At 38.1% G+C, this 15,828-nt stretch overlaps 1 protein-coding gene across 3 annotated transcripts in view; it reads right to left on the reverse strand.

Annotated features, from left to right (window-relative positions):
• Positions 1 to 498: 498 nt before the first annotated feature.
• The window catches only part of GABRB3 (gamma-aminobutyric acid type A receptor subunit beta3), a 469,312-nt gene continuing 453,982 nt past the window's right edge, over positions 499 to 15,828 (reverse strand). For 2 of the 3 annotated variants that reach the window (XM_045448927.1, XM_045448929.1), the window contains 2 exons: positions 14,244 to 14,488; positions 1,748 to 5,135 (listed from right to left, as the gene is read on the reverse strand). In XM_045448927.1, the coding sequence (XP_045304883.1) occupies positions 4,794 to 5,135; positions 14,244 to 14,488 (587 nt within the window). In that variant the 3' untranslated portion in view covers positions 1,748 to 4,793. Of the gene's footprint in view, positions 5,136 to 14,243; positions 14,489 to 15,828 lie in introns of all 3 variants that reach the window. The other variant, XM_045448928.1, reaches the window with a different exon arrangement.

Consider the following 15,828-nt stretch of genomic DNA (forward strand, 5'->3'; position numbering starts at 1 on the left):
ACAGATAAATTTCTTGATACAAGTTTTATCTGGTTTGAGGTGTCTGAGGATGTGAACTCATTCATTCATCCATTCATTCATTCAGGACATTGCTTGTTACTTTCTCACTGGAGAGGAGACAAGGGAAATTACATTTCAGTGCTAAAAAAGTAAAGAGTAAGGACCAATACCACCTGTGCCCAGAGGTTATTGGTAAGTTTCTTCCCTTGCCTTTAATAGAAAAATATTTCTTTCTCTCTAACCACTTATTTGAAGACAGGCACAAGCTGGATCTCTGTATTTAGTTGTCTTTTGAAGTTTAGAATAAATCATCTTTAATACAAAAAAAGTCATGATTCAGTTGTTCTCAAATGCAGTCAGCTTTGAGCTTATTTCTTTGTACTTTCCACGTAATCTAAATGGATATGTACATCTAAAAATAGCTGGAATTAAAATAACCACACCGTATCACCAAAAGATAGCCAAGGAAGAAAAAAAAAGTCAGTCTTCTTATTTAAGTCAGTTAGTTCTTTTTTAATAAATTTGAATTCATTCATCAACAAGTTTCATATTGTATCTATCACTCAATTTTGCTGTTTTTTTCATGTCAAATAATACCAAAAAATTACATCAATGTGCTTAAGCAAAATTGGATTTTAGTTTATCTTTACAATGAAATGAAATCCACATGGGAATTGATCATGACAGCAATCGCCTATTCCTACTAGAATAATCCTGTACTTACCTTGAATACACTCACTGACTTGGAAAGTAGAAATATAAGACAAGAATGATAAAACATGTTTATGGGGCTCACCCTAGGGAGAGGCATGTGATTGTAGCCACTCTCTGGGAAGTCACTGTTTACCCAGGTGTTGGGAATTGAGTATTTTGGAAAACATGGCACCTTTCAATGCAGTAGAAGAGGTAATTGATCCAAGGCACACTAGCTAGTGTCCTGGGAAAATTTAGTCCACCTGGACAGCTCTTTGCCCCATGATTCAATGTTACTCTGACTGATGGCTCACATAAGATGAGAGCCGAAGTCATTCCCATGAGTAACAAAATATTTCACTAATTGATCAATTTTGCTTACATAAAAATGGTCAGAAATATGAACTAGTTTTCAGGTGGAGCATTAAGTAAGGATTATGAGATGGTTTATAATTTCAAGCCAGGAGATTCAAAATTGGACATATTCTCTTTTTTCAAACACACCACTGTGGGACTAACACCAATGGGGTTATCTACTAGATGCTGAAAATGAACACCTACAGCTGCCAATGTGCCTGTCCCCTTAAAACCAGTCCCAAAAGTGTGTGGCATCACCTCTGGGATTCCTCCTGGGTGAAAATGTTAATTCCGAAGCTGCACAGGGGAAAAGTGCCTTTGACGTAACTGACCAAATATGTCAAAAGTTCTGGATGCTGGCATTAAAAACACATGATATTGCAGATGCACATGTAATCTTCAAACCTAACAGGAATATTATCATGACATACTTCCTAGTTCATTTATGATTCAGGGGGGAAATGCATGTCTCATGATATAGACAGTGAAACCCCTCTACAGTCCTGGGGTAGGTGAACAAGAATAACGCTTGTTTTCAAGATTTACTCAAGTCTTATCAGTCTTTCACTGTAGGGATTTATGTAGTAGGGCTCTTGAGTTGTCTCAAGTATATCTAAATATGGGTAATAACCAACTTTCAGAGAAAGATTCTTCAGTACATTTTGAGCCCCTGTGAAGCATTTTGGAAAGACAGGACTACATAGAAAATTAACTTTTTATTATGTTCAGTTGTTGAGAAAGAAATACCATTATATTCCAAATTCAACTTTTCTCTCCTTACTCAAGATGTCTGGATGTGGGTGACAGCCACCTCACATTAATGTCGGAGGTCCAGGTTCAGAATTCATCAATACAGCTTGCACACTGGCTCCAGTAACTACTGTGGAATAATGAGAGGTCATTGAAACAGAACAGAGAACCAAACTCAACTCTCTTCTGTCAGCATAGAGTTCTGCTTCTCAATATTTCTCACAACTTTTAAAAATGGAGAAGCTATAAAATAATTTTATTAGAAGAAAAGTAATTTTCTTCTGAAATGGAGTAAAGCAAACACATACCCAAGGATCTTAAAAAGTTTTTTTTTTTACAGAATATATGTATGTATTTGTGTGTGTGTGTGTGTGTGTGTGTGTGTATGTGTGTATGTATGTGTGTAGTTACAAACACTATTTATAGTATAGCTATTATGTTAACTTCATCGCAGTGTCTACAAAGTTGTGGATCCCAGTCTTGGTGCCAAATGCATATAAAAAGCTCAAAAGCTATTATGACTATACCATGCAAATTTATAACCAGAAAACCTTGGTAAGTAGACTGCAGCTCTTCTGAGCCCCATAGGGTCTCTTCCTTTGATAATTGGGTACCTCAACTATGCATCAAAAATGTTTTGAATCATTTTTCTCACAGAAAGAATTAATGTCACAGTTCTGAATAGTATAAATTGTACAAGTAAATCGAGCATTGATTGCTTTTGTCCATATTCATTTGCATTTTGGGGTCCCTCTTCTGCATGTGGAGCTTACTCCTTGAATCACTGGATACAGAAAAAGATACCTGAAGTATTGAAAGGGATAAGGTCTTCACAAATGTCTTTTTTCTTTAACATGTTAACAATGATAAGGCCACTTACAAGGTTTTTCCCAATCTATTTAACTTTTAGGATCCCTCATTGTTACCCATGAAAAAAAAAAAATTGTCAGAGAAAAGCCCAAGACCAGAAATCACTGGCTAATCTCCAGATACAAAATAAAACCAGAGAGCAGTAGGTGGAAGATGTTGTAGAAAGGTCAGAATGAAGGAGGGGTTAAGGTAAAAAACTAGTCATTGCTTCTAGCATGAGATTTTGTGGGTTGTGTTTTACCTGACAGTGGGTCTTGAACTGTGACAGACTTCCACAAATTAAAGATTGTTATCTTTATACCAAAGAAAAATCAAGTAATGGTAAGCTTATGGTGATAGCTCACACCACATGCATCCTCAGGGAAGGTGGTGCCTCTATCTACGTGGAGCAAACTGGTGCCAGCTAGTAGCATATTGGACAAGATTTTGGTCATTGGCTTAGGATAGAACAGAGAAGGTGAGGCATATGTGGCATGTTGGGATAAAGTATTAATTTAGCAGTTCTTTCCTGAATATTTTGCTTTTTTTCTCCAAATGCTTAACCTCACTGTGACATCTGTTTGCACAACTGTAGTCATTTCCATTTATGGAGGCCTGTGATAGAAATATTGTTTACAAAAAATATATCATCTCTTTTTTTTTCTTTAGAAAGATCTCATCTAAATAGTAAGTTAAGGTTGCGTCTATGAAACCGGTGCACCTTGTCTTGTTTCTACGAGCTTTAAAAAGTCCAAATACTGATGAGGCTGTGGATCAGAAGGAACCAAAAATGACTGTTTGTTGTTGGGTTGCTCTCCTTTACCTCAAGAGAACGGTCATGGATTACTGGGTGACGCGTGGTGTGTACTGGTCATGTTCCTGCAGCATCCTAGTTAGACTAGGAGTAGTTGGATGTGCTTATGAAATATGTCAGATACAGAAATGAAGGCATGAAGATGTTTCTTGGTTTCTGAAATTGAACAGTAAATGTGTTTTAAGCTTCAATCTTAATTCTAGGTAACAGAAAGTAGTTACATCATGTAAAGGAAAATTATGACATCGCATGCTGCCATGATAGCAAGCATTAAGAAACAAAATATTGGTAAATATACATATATATGCATATTATGCAAATATACTTCATATTAACATACAATGTTATAAGAGTGATTGATAACGTAAAGACAAGGGGGAAAATCATCCTAGATGGTTTTACCTTAGAGTAACAAATAACCTGAGACGTCTATGCTTTCTGTTAGATCAGGCCTAGAAATCCATACAAGATGTGGAGCACATTTTCAGTGATTGAAATGTCAACTAAACATTGCCAAAACATGCCATTGTATTCCCATATGACAGGTAAGCTGAATCCACTCCAAGTGAACAACAACAAAAAAATACACTGTACATTAAGAGTACTTACAATGAGATGCCATCCATTCCTGATGGGTTTTCTAAAGATGGATGTTTCAGACATCAACGTGGGATCTATCTATATTTAAGACAACAGGTGAGCACACACCAGTGGCTCACCTCATCCACTAAACCGTTACAGAAAAAGTGTGCCTGATGAAAGCAAACCCCATCACCAAAAAAGCTGAAAAGCCTTCGCTAGGTAAACAGAAACAATATGAAGTATGTGACTCATTTTAAACTAGCAATACCACTGAATGATTTTTTGAAGATTAACTAAGATTTTCTTTCTGATTTTCAAACTAAAACATCTAACTTATGATAATAAAACACATATTTTTGGATGATGTGTTTCACACCCTCATTCTCAAGGCATAATATTTAGACGATGCTTGTCCCTTTCAATTAAAAAAGAAAAAACTATGACTTTCTTTAATATGCATCCTGTGTTAAATTGTCCATAGCTGCAAAATGTATATATGTATGTGTATTTGTTTTACATACACATGGGTACTTATACCTGTGTGTATAAACATATACACATACATCCTCATATACACGTGTATTTTATATATATGCTGAGAAAGTTCACATATATATACAATTGCGTATGTATATATGTGTGTCTGCTTGTGTGTGTCTGTGTGTGTGTACAGGTATAAAAACTTGACAGGCAGAGTAATATTTCACTCAGTGTTAAATGAAGTCTTTGAAAAATCAAGTACAGTCACTCAGTTAACATAGTACAGCCAGTAAACTAAGTTGAAAAGAGAAAAAGTGAATGGAAACACGATCCTGGACCATCTGTCTATGGCATTCACATCGGTTAGATCAGGAATTTTAATTTTGAGCTGTGAAGACCTCCTCCGTAGATGGGTCTTCTTGTGCGGGATGCTTCTGTCCCCCATGTGTCGCCCATGCCCTTCCCTAGGCATGCTCTGTTTCCTGTACTGGATTCCTGAGTTGTCAAAGGGTCTTGCTGAATTCCTGGTATCACCAACACTGCCTGTGACCTCATTCATTTCATTGTGAACCACCAGTGATGTTAATAGAATATTTCCATGAGCATCCACCTAATTGAAGAAAGTGCACATCGTTAGCTAGCATACCAGTGAATCTAAATTTCATATACAAACACAGTGCAGACTTATGCCATGCAATCACATCACGTACATTATGAGAAATTGCACATTTGTCAAACCCAGCACTGTTTTTGTGGAAAGTGCCATTTTGGAGGCTTAACTACAGTTTAGAGATTTTATTTTCTCAAATTTAAAAATCCTCACTCTATGTGAGAAGGTTAAGTAAAGGGGGGGGGGTTTAAATTGAAATTTCACATTATGGATACAAGTCCTTAGTGAAGACAAAATTAGAGTAAAATTCCCTTTCAATATGTTATTTCAGGTATTTTAACTGTTTTTCACAGCTGGACACTGGATGTAAACTATACTCTCCCATTCTTTTTTAGAAATTACCTTGTCCCCTTTTATGATGGTACAAAACTATTCACATTACTGTGGAGAAACAATCAAATAGTCCTGTGATGAATGGACACTCCTGATGACTTTGATGGGTGTAGATACAGACTGCTACCTAGTATGATCTCTTTGCCCAATCCTGATCCTGACAGGAGGTTTCTTTTTTAAGGGCTGTATTTAAGACAGATGAAAGTCCCTCCCACATTGGAGACAAACTTTAAAATAACATTTTATTCTGTACTAAATACAGCTTCAGACCTTTCTTGATGATGTCAATGGTCTGTTTGTTTCTATGAAATTTTCATGGAACATGCCTAAGGCTAGGGGTTGCCAGTGGAGTCCTTTCTTTCTGAATGTGACAATAATCCTTCTCTGAGTAGTGCCAAACCCTCTCAGGACCACATGGCCCATTCCACAGTCCCCTGGGTGTCACTGATCTCCAGCATGCTTGAGGTTTCCCCAGCTATCTTCATTTCTTTGCCTGGAAGTCCATCTTCCTTGTCCTATCTTTGTCTGTGGAAAGCCTACCATTTCATCTAGAGCTAGATTATGCATCTATAGCTTCTTCTATGAGGCTTTCACAAAATTAGTCATTTTGTGGAGGAATAATTCATTGACATATTAATTTGCATGTTCCTCTCTTCTGAATACTCCTTAATCTCATTAAAGACATTATGCTAGATGTGAAGGAGGTGAGGTGGGGAGAGAAGACTCCCAATAAGAAGAGGCACTCAGTGTTAAATGAAGTCTGTGCTTGTGTAGACCTTTTAGCAGTACTGAGACCACAGGTGGGATGACCCCCGGACACCAAGGTAACCCAGACACAGGAAGGGCTGCAAACATCCAGGGGCCACTCAGGCTCTGGCACAAAGGTGCCAAAATAGACTCTGTGATACCTATCCCATGGTTTGGGAGTACCATTCAATTATGGCTAGGGAAGAAGAAGTGTGGTCATCAGGATATCACCCCTTACTCCCCAGACCTGTGAATATATTACTTTACATGTAAAAGGGGCACTGCAAACATTATTTAAGGTTATGAAATTTACAATAGGAAGATTAGCCTGGATTATTTGGGGGGGGGAGGGGCAATCTAATCACATGAGCCCTTAGAGTAGAGGATTTTGGGGGCACCTGGGTGGCTCAGTCAGTTAAATATCAACTTCAGCTCAGGTCATGATCTCACAGTTCATGAATTCAAGCCCCATGTTGGGCTCTGTGCTGACAGCTCAGAGCCTGGGGCCTGCTTCTGATTCTGTGTCTCCCTCTCTTTCTGCCCTTCCCCTGCTCATGCTCTGTCTCTCTCTGTCTCTCAAAAATAAATAAACGCTAAAAAAAATAAAAAGTAAAGGATTTTCTCCATCTGGAAACAGAAGGGAAAGAAGATGTAGCAGAAGGTGAGAGCAGAGGGATTTGCAGTGGGAGAAGAATGGGATTTGCTATTGATAGAGGGCACTGCAGTGAAAGCATAGGAAGAAATGGGGCAGCCTCTAGGAGCAAAGACTGGCCCCAGCTGACAGCCTTATTCCTACAACCACAGGAAACTATGATCAACAATGTGCATGAGTCTGGGGAGAGATCTATCCCCAGAATCTCGAGAAGAGAATATAGCCCCACAGACATCTTGATTTTAGCCTCCTGAGACTCTCAGCAGGGAACCCAGCTAGCCCCACTGAATCTGGACTTCTAACCAACAGAACTGGGTGCTGTTTTAAGTGGCTATTTTTGTGGTAATTTGTTGGGGTAGCAATCAAAACTACTACAGGAAGGAAGAGGGAAGATTTCAGAAGAGAAATGCATTTGAGTTGGGCCTCCAAGAATGAGTAGATATTTTCCAGGCAAAAATCAGAAAAAAAATCACAAGCAAAGGCTTGAAGCATGACTGAAATGTTTTGAGAAAGGCAAACTAGCTAAGTGGGACTGGAGTCTTGGTGAGAATTGGTCCTGGCACATGCTAAGATCATGATTGACAGGACAATGGTCATTCTCATTGCTGTCATTACCATCTTCCTAATATAATAAGGAAATATACCTGTTGATGAACAGGAATACACACTAGAGTCAAGCCATTAAGGGTTTCTGCAAGTCACATTAAGGAATTTCAACTTTACCTTCCAGGTAATAAAAAGTAACAGTGATTTCTAGGTGGAAAGATGACATATTTCTGAACTACAACCCAAGCTTCAAGGTAAAAAGTAAAATACACATTTGAGAGGAGAGGGTAAGGAGGTGGATCACTGTTGGAGTGCACCACACTCCTTTCTGTTTCCTTTAGAGCAGTCTCAAGGAGAAATGCCAAGAAGCTGTGAGTAATACTCTCATCATGCCACTGAAACAAACCCCAGCACTCCCAACATATGCTGTGTCCACACAGCAGTGGTGCTCTGCCATCGTAACTCATTTCTTTAACTCTTCAGTTAAGAAAGTGAAAAAGGAGTGGAGAGAGAGTTGCCTGCCATCCTGTTCCCACCTGGCCTCTTGGCCCCTCTTGAGCTCCGTGCAGAAATGCTCATACTGCCCATGCGGGGTATAGGGGGCAGCAGCAATGAGCACAAATTAGCCCAGGCTGCACTGTTTTCCTCAGTGATGCCTCTGAACTGAAGGGGGAGCAGTATCACAGTAGGGAGGGACCATGAAGATCCATGGTCTCCTTAGAATGGAAGACAGCTAGCCTGGGGGTGCTTGGAGATGCAAATGGACCACAGAAATACCAGAGCTACTGGGGAGAAGGCCCTTCTAGACCCATTCTTGGGGGGAGGGACAGCACTGATAGAACATTAGAGTTCTGTGTTTTGTTTTTTTTTTTTTTTAATCTAGTAGAGGGAAAAATTTGAATAAGGTTTGTATCTTGAAAGTATCAGGAATGTTAGACCTTTGTAGGAGTTTGGGATATGTGTTCTGTATCTGTTCTTGTTATCTTGCCCTGGAATGGTTAGCAGTAAAATCCTTACAAAAACAAAAACAAAAATCTGTTTGGCTATCTTCAGGATCAGTGAAGCCTCCAGTGGTTTGGGAGACAGTCTCTTATTGTAGGAAGAGAATGTGGTAGGCAAAGCCTAAGAGGCACATTAAGATGTGGCTGAAATAGGAGGGACAACAAAGGAAAGCCCAGTGGGTAGCAGCATGTCTTCTCTGCAAGTAGTCACACTCTCTCTAAGAAAGGGGTGATTTGAACCTGCTTAGAAAGCTATGGATAGCTAGATCCAAAGTCAGCAGAGAGGAAAGTGCATAGAGTTAGCTGAGCTGGGCTTTATACGAAGGTTTCAAAGAAGGGTTCTAGAAGAGGGAACCTTTTTAGTAATCTTTGTCTCTCTCTAGCACCTTCCATAGTGCTTTTTGCCACACAGGAGAGAACAGGATGATTAATGAACTGCCTGGCTCACTCAGGGTGTATTTTTCTAGAACGGGAGTCAGTCAGGGTTATCCTGTTTTTTTTTTTTTTTTCAGTGTATTTTAATACTGAACTGAATAGGTGTGATATCCTACCAAATACCTGACTTTGAATTATGACAGAATATATTAAGTTATCACTTAAACAGATTTAACAAACTGAGGTTATTTATCAGATTATCTCAATTAGAGTTTGTTTAACTACTCAACATTTTAAATACATCTTCTTACATGGTAAGCTGATGTATTTAAAACAAAATTTATCTAAAGGTGAGTCACAGAATAACCAAAGGTGGAAGATGCTTCCCCTTTTTTAAAATATTCATGTGGAATTTATACTTTTCGATAATAATATATGATTTACTATATGTTAACTAGAATTTCAGAGGGCTGAAATTATTTTCCTAAAGGTAAGAAAACAAAAAACATTATTTAACTCTAAAAGATGTTCTCTCCATTTTACATAATATTTTAAATACAACAAAACTATGAGATAAAAAGCCCAGCAGTCTACTTAGGAAGGTGGATGCCTCACTGGAGACATGCACATGAAGAGTCCAGACTCTTGGGATCATTTATGCAAAGATCTACTCTATATTTGCTCTATACCATGTCCCGTGCTAGTTGAGACACCCTAATAGGTGGACAAAAAATATTCTTACCCTTAAGGCGTCTACCAGGTGAGAGTCTCAAATAATCAACAAGCACATTTTTAAAGAACACTACATAATGAACTTTAAACACATTTTTAAATAAATGCTAACAATACAGTCTCTTTTTAGTTATAAAAAATGCCATATGAAAAGCTCCTTTTATCAAAATTTAGATTATAAATAATGACTTTGTAGAATGAAATACCAAATAAAGACGAATATTTTCTTTTTTTTTATTTTTTATTTTTTTTATTATTTTTATTATTATTATTTTTTTTAACGTTTATTTATTTTTGAGACAGAGAGAGAAAGAGCATGAACGGGGGAGGGGCAGAGAGAGAGAGAGACACAGAATCCGAAACAGGCTCCAGGCTCTGAGCCATCAGCCCAGAGCCCGACGCGGGGCTCAAACTCAGGGACCGCGATATCGTGACCTGGCTGAAGTCGGACACTTAACCGACTGCGCCACCCAGGCGCCCCAAGACGAATATTTTCTTAAAGGAAGGGAGGGGAGTATTTTGTGACATGATAATTCTAATGAGTGTTGATGGTTCTAATGACTCAGCTTCACCTGGCTTTAAAAAGATACATTTATGAAACATCTCTTCTCCTCACATTAGAAAAGTGAAAAAACACACCACAGCAGCAGAACCAAATTAATGACAAATATCACCCATTTATGAACACATATTCCATTGAGCATTTACTATGTCTGAGCCATGGTGTGAATATTTTGGTAGATGCAAAGAAGCAAATGCTGTTTAGTAGAGAAGACATGGTGGCCACATGAAATGTGACATGCCATTTCACAAGTACAGAGCATGTGCCATGGAAGTTGGGAGAACAGGGACAAAACCAACTTCTAGAAGAGGGGAGTGACAGAGGCAGGATGGAAACAAGTAGTAGAAAAAAATCAGGGACAATGTCATCGAGAAGAGTTAGTCATGAAGGAGGGAAAGATGTGAAGAAGAAAGGGATTCTGGAAGAGGGAATCCAAGGCAAAGAGATAATAATGTGCAGAGTGATTTTGGAAGGCACCCAGCGAGAGTGGAGAAAACACAAGAAATAAGGTCAACTGAATGTTGAGCTGATTTTTCGTGATTTCACGACAAATTTATATGAATTGATATCCTGTCTTTTCAAGTCCCTTGTGACCAGTCCTGTGCATTTGTGAAAGGACTTCATGAGGTAAGAGATCTAAGCCTATGCCCTTGACTCTAGTGAAGGAAATCTACCTTGGAGGAAGCCAAATCCAATATCATCAATAATTTACAAAATTAGAGTGCTCTTGAGTGCTTTGAAGAATTATGGCTAACTTGCAGCTGTTTCAAGACACAGCTCATATGAGGTAGGTCTCAAGAATCAATACTATTTTTCATTATTTCTCTTTCAGAGTGGGTGAACACTTGTCACAGAAACAATAATGTTGAAAGCAACTTGAACATATACTGAATAATAAGAGCTTAGTGTAAATTACTTTGGATGTTTTTGACTTATAGTTTTATATTTGCATAATTTATATTTAAAGTAAACCAATGTGTAGAACATTTCCAACAAAATTACTAGAAGATATTTTTTTTCTAAAAGAATTAAAGTGTTATTAAAATGTGATAAATCTTGGAAACCAAGCATTTAAAACAAATAGGTCCCAAAAAGATGTTAATCTTTTTCTATCATCTAAAATTTAAATCTCAAAACAGATGTAAGTTGTTGTGAGTGAAACACAAGAATAAAATGTCCTGTCTAGAATGACAGATGATGACTTGCATTTTTTTAAAGCATTTCATGAATACTCCATATTTTGAAGAGTTTGTCTGGTATGTAAGATAATTAGAATCATTGATTTCAACATAGTTTTTCTTCCTGTTTATAACCTTGACAGGGACAAATATTCAAAGGTGAAAAACATCTCATGCAGAATATATCACAGAGGGATTTTCATTTTTTTCTAGAATCTGTCACCAAATTGGCATATTATTGATATTCATTCTTTAATTACCTTCATGCTTCTATATAAGTAAAATACTCTAATTTCAGAAAAATAAAAAAAAGTATTTGTCATCTGAGGAAAGAAATCTTGCTCTGTAGTAAGAGGAATGATGTCAAGTCTACAGCTTTGGTAACTTGGCAGGAATTCAGGCTTTCTGCCACTTCATGAAATTCAAATACCAATTGGTCAACTTGCAAAATATCCAAGGCTAGTAACCATAATACATACATCACAACCAAAGACTAACTCTTGAGTATAGAAACAATTCAGGAAAGAAAGGAGGTTAAGCACAAATAAATTAAGGTCACAATTTACATTGCACCACTGATCTGAGGAGAAACTAAGTGAATACATGAACATTTTGAGCATTCATGAATCAACCACTAAGTTAAAATAGTGTACAACCACTGAATATAAGGAAAATCTACTCATGGTTTATATTAAGGACAAAAACACCATCATCCCAAGGATAGTCACTGGTGGCACAGATCCCTCCTTGGTGGCCTACAGAATTCCTAAGTGTACTTCCCTGATATCCCTTACAAGACAGAACGACAATGCCAGTGCAAGTTCCTGTGGTCAGCCCAGTGTCCTCTTTCAGTCCAAGGAAAGGTACAGCCTTTGGACCCTTAGGGTTCCCATTTATAACACAGAGGGGGTTCCCTGGGCTGTTGATGGCCACATTAGTAAGCAATCCTGAGAGATACTACTGAAAGTGAATAATTGAATAACTATAATTACACATAACTCTTGAAAGTGTTGGCCAGTACATAGAGCTATTTCTGCTTTGCATGAAGTTTATGATTCTTTTCTCACTTTCCCTTAAGTTATCCACATCACATGATATAAGCTTTTTGGGATATTCACTTCCATCTAAATATTATCACTAAATTCTTAGGTGTTGTCAGCAAGAATTTTTAATGCTTGCCTTTAAGGACATGAAATACGCATTTAAAACTAGTACCCGTGCATTTGTATGCCAACTTCAAACCTTAACAGCTGATCTACAATCACAGATTTTTAAAAATATGAACATATAAAGATTTTAAAAAAGCTGCTGGGAAAACAAATTTTTAGAAAAACAATAAAAATGGTCTTATGAATAAAACAAAATTTTCCTCTGCATCTGATTTATATCATCATATCCAATATATAATATTTTTTACATTCTGCTATTTCTCTCTGTGGATGTTAGAGGTATTTTTGTTTTAAATTTTAAGCTTCACACTCAAAAAGGTATTTATGTAGCACAACAATTTGACGTGTTGGTTTGTTCTAAACCATCTCATTTAGAAGAAAGAAACAAATTTATAATCTGTTTAAATTATGAGGGAATTTGGAAAACAGCATTGCATGTGTATGTGTGTCTGTATATCTGTGTGATGGAAACAATAATGATGTGATGAATCCCAGTTTCCTTGGAAACAGCATGACCAAAGCATATTGTGTATTCATAGTAAGATGCAGACTTATTTAGAAACATAACAGTGTGATACTAAGTATATTTTCCAGTAAGAAGTTCAGGATAATTTTGCTCATGGAAGCCTGAGTTTTTTCACAGATCCTGCGTTTCTCTGACCAACCCTATTTATGTTTTGCTGAAATGACGGGAGCCATTTACATTCATTTAACTGCCTCTATTCATTCATAAATGTTTGTGAACCTATTCTGGGCCACCAGTGAGCTATGGACACAGCAAATACTCCAAAGAGCTGCTGTATTCTTCTGAGAAACAGACCCATTATGCACTAAGAACCTGTAAAAAGCAAGGAAACACCACAGACTTGAGAAATGACTAAGTTCAGCAAGAAGAATTAAATAATAAAGAAATGCAGAAGCAAGCCCAGCATGTAAGCAAGGAGAAATATATTTTTGAGAACTTGATGGGATGCAAGAGGTAGAAAGATAAAAACAAAAATTATATAGAAATGATAATGTACTTTCTTCAAAGTACTGTTTATAATTGCAATGACATACTGTTTTTATTAAAAAATAAACTGAAATGACATGTAATTACAAAGTTACTTTGTAACTAGAAGGATGTAAACACTGAGCTGAGCTGGAGGGGGTGGACATTATTTATGATCTTTCTTGGAGTGTACTGCCCAAGGCTTCCTAAAGCAATGTGCCCTCCTTGGCTACTGCTATCTGGGTTTGCCAGGCTCTGGCTTTTGTGAACACACTGACAGGGGAGGACCAGTGCAGATGGAGGAGAGCCCTTGGAAGAGCATGGCTCCTACCTTACACTAAGGACCTTGAACTAGGATCTAAGCCAGACAGAGATGACAGAGGGGCCTGCCCACACTGTAATAGAACAGTGGCATGGTGGATAATCAAATTTGTAATTTTATCACTAAAGGAATAAGGCAGCATTTAGGAAAAATGCTATTGCCTGTCAGGTTCAGGCTACCACTCCACATGGTATTCACATGTTCTGTTCTTTTTGCAGAGAACTAGAAGCTTATGGCTTCTCTAGCTTCTTTACTGATTTTGGTTTTATATAAAACTCAGGGACTTGCAGGAGGCAACATTTCAGGTCATAAACAACAAGCCACACAATTCCTATTTAAGGGTCATATAAGTAACTGTAGTTAGACAGATGAGCGGTAGGGGGCAAGGTGGGTCTGTGATAGGCATGATTGGTGAGTGGTCAAGCTGGTAGAGGGCCTACCTGGTTGCTTTCACTCTTGGAACGGTCATTCTTCGCCTTGGCTGTCTTTTCTGCAAGCTTCTTCTGCCTTTGAGGGCCTCTTCCAAAGAAAATGTAGTTGACAAAGGCATACTCCAGAAGGGCCAGAAACACAAAGACAAAGCAGCCCATGAGGTACATGTCAATGGCTTTGACGTAGGGGATTTTGGGCAATGTCTCCCGGAGGTGTGTGTTGATGGTTGTCATTGTCAGCACGGTAGTGATCCCTACAAAAGAAACAGAAGTGTGAGAGGCTGCAAATTTGCTGCTCCATTCCTGACTTTTCACTTTTGTATTTTCTCAAACAGCTTGAAATAGTTGGAGATATTAGCTTGAATATTATTGGACAATCAGCAAAGAGCATGAAACATGTCATGTGGGCAGCAGGTCAGGTCAAGAAGCTGACACCTCTATTCCCTCGCAGGGCACTACCACATGGTACTTGGCCCATAGATAGAGGGAATTCAGAGTATACAGAGAGTTGTGTAGACAGCAAAGGATAATGTACTTTTTATGAAAGATGGAAAAAAAATGAAAATGAAACCAGAAATTAACATAGAATTCTCAGTGTCTGAATGAGCTTTCAAGAAGAATGAATCTATGACGAATCAAGGACGAGGGTCATCTATGGCCATTAGTGAAGTCTCAGGGGCCTACCTGTCAGAAGAAAACAATTCTTACTATAATGCTTTTTAAAAAGGGGTGATGGGGCAATGATTTTCAAAACTGTTAATGAACATGATCCAGTCCTGAGCTCAAAAAGAAAGGAATATTTCAGGGAAGCTCCTGACGGCAGATTAGCTCACAGTATTTTCCTCCTTAACTAAGAGTCTATATAAGCTTCTCAGAACATTCTTGGTGAAATCAAGGTATAATGATTGTACTCAAAGTGTTGAATCTTGCCATACTCTGGAGCAAGACAGATCCTCATCACTCCTTTTTTATGTCATTATGTTGACTTCTCTACATAGTAGTGTGTGAATGATCTCAGTTTTTGCCCAACAGAGCCAAGTCCAGTCTCCAAAAACATATAAGGATCATATTTTGCAATTCTTCCATAGCAATGGACATGTTTTTCTCTACAAAGAGTTCATATGGATAATTTGAAGCCGTAGAGAGGAGGGGACATGTCAGTTAGTGACAAAACCAGAGTTTGTTGAACACAGTGAAGCCACACAACCAAGAAAGATATGGATTGCTTGTTTCTTAGTGGGACAGTAACTATTACAGCTGACTTGCTCTCTCTTACAATACTAAGAAGTTTCAAGGAATAAAGATATCTCCAAAGAGTGCTCTTATCTACCTATTTAACTGGTGCCACTGAATGAGATACCCCCTGTGTCTTCTAGGACCCAATGGAAACACTTCTTCCTCATTTCTATGTCATGCCTTCCCTCAAAAAGGAGACTTTTGAAAGTAAAGCTTTAGCCATGGTCCTTCAGCCACAGTAACTTGAAAAAAAGATGTTACTGAGGCCAGGGGACAGTGCAGGCCAGAGAGGTAAGTGTTGCTAAGACACACGGCAGAGCCCAGACCACCTCTACATATGATTCTGCCCAAAGGCATC

Source organism: Leopardus geoffroyi, chromosome B3, assembly GCF_018350155.1.
Source record: "Leopardus geoffroyi isolate Oge1 chromosome B3, O.geoffroyi_Oge1_pat1.0, whole genome shotgun sequence".
NCBI classification, from domain to species: domain Eukaryota; kingdom Metazoa; phylum Chordata; class Mammalia; order Carnivora; family Felidae; genus Leopardus; species Leopardus geoffroyi.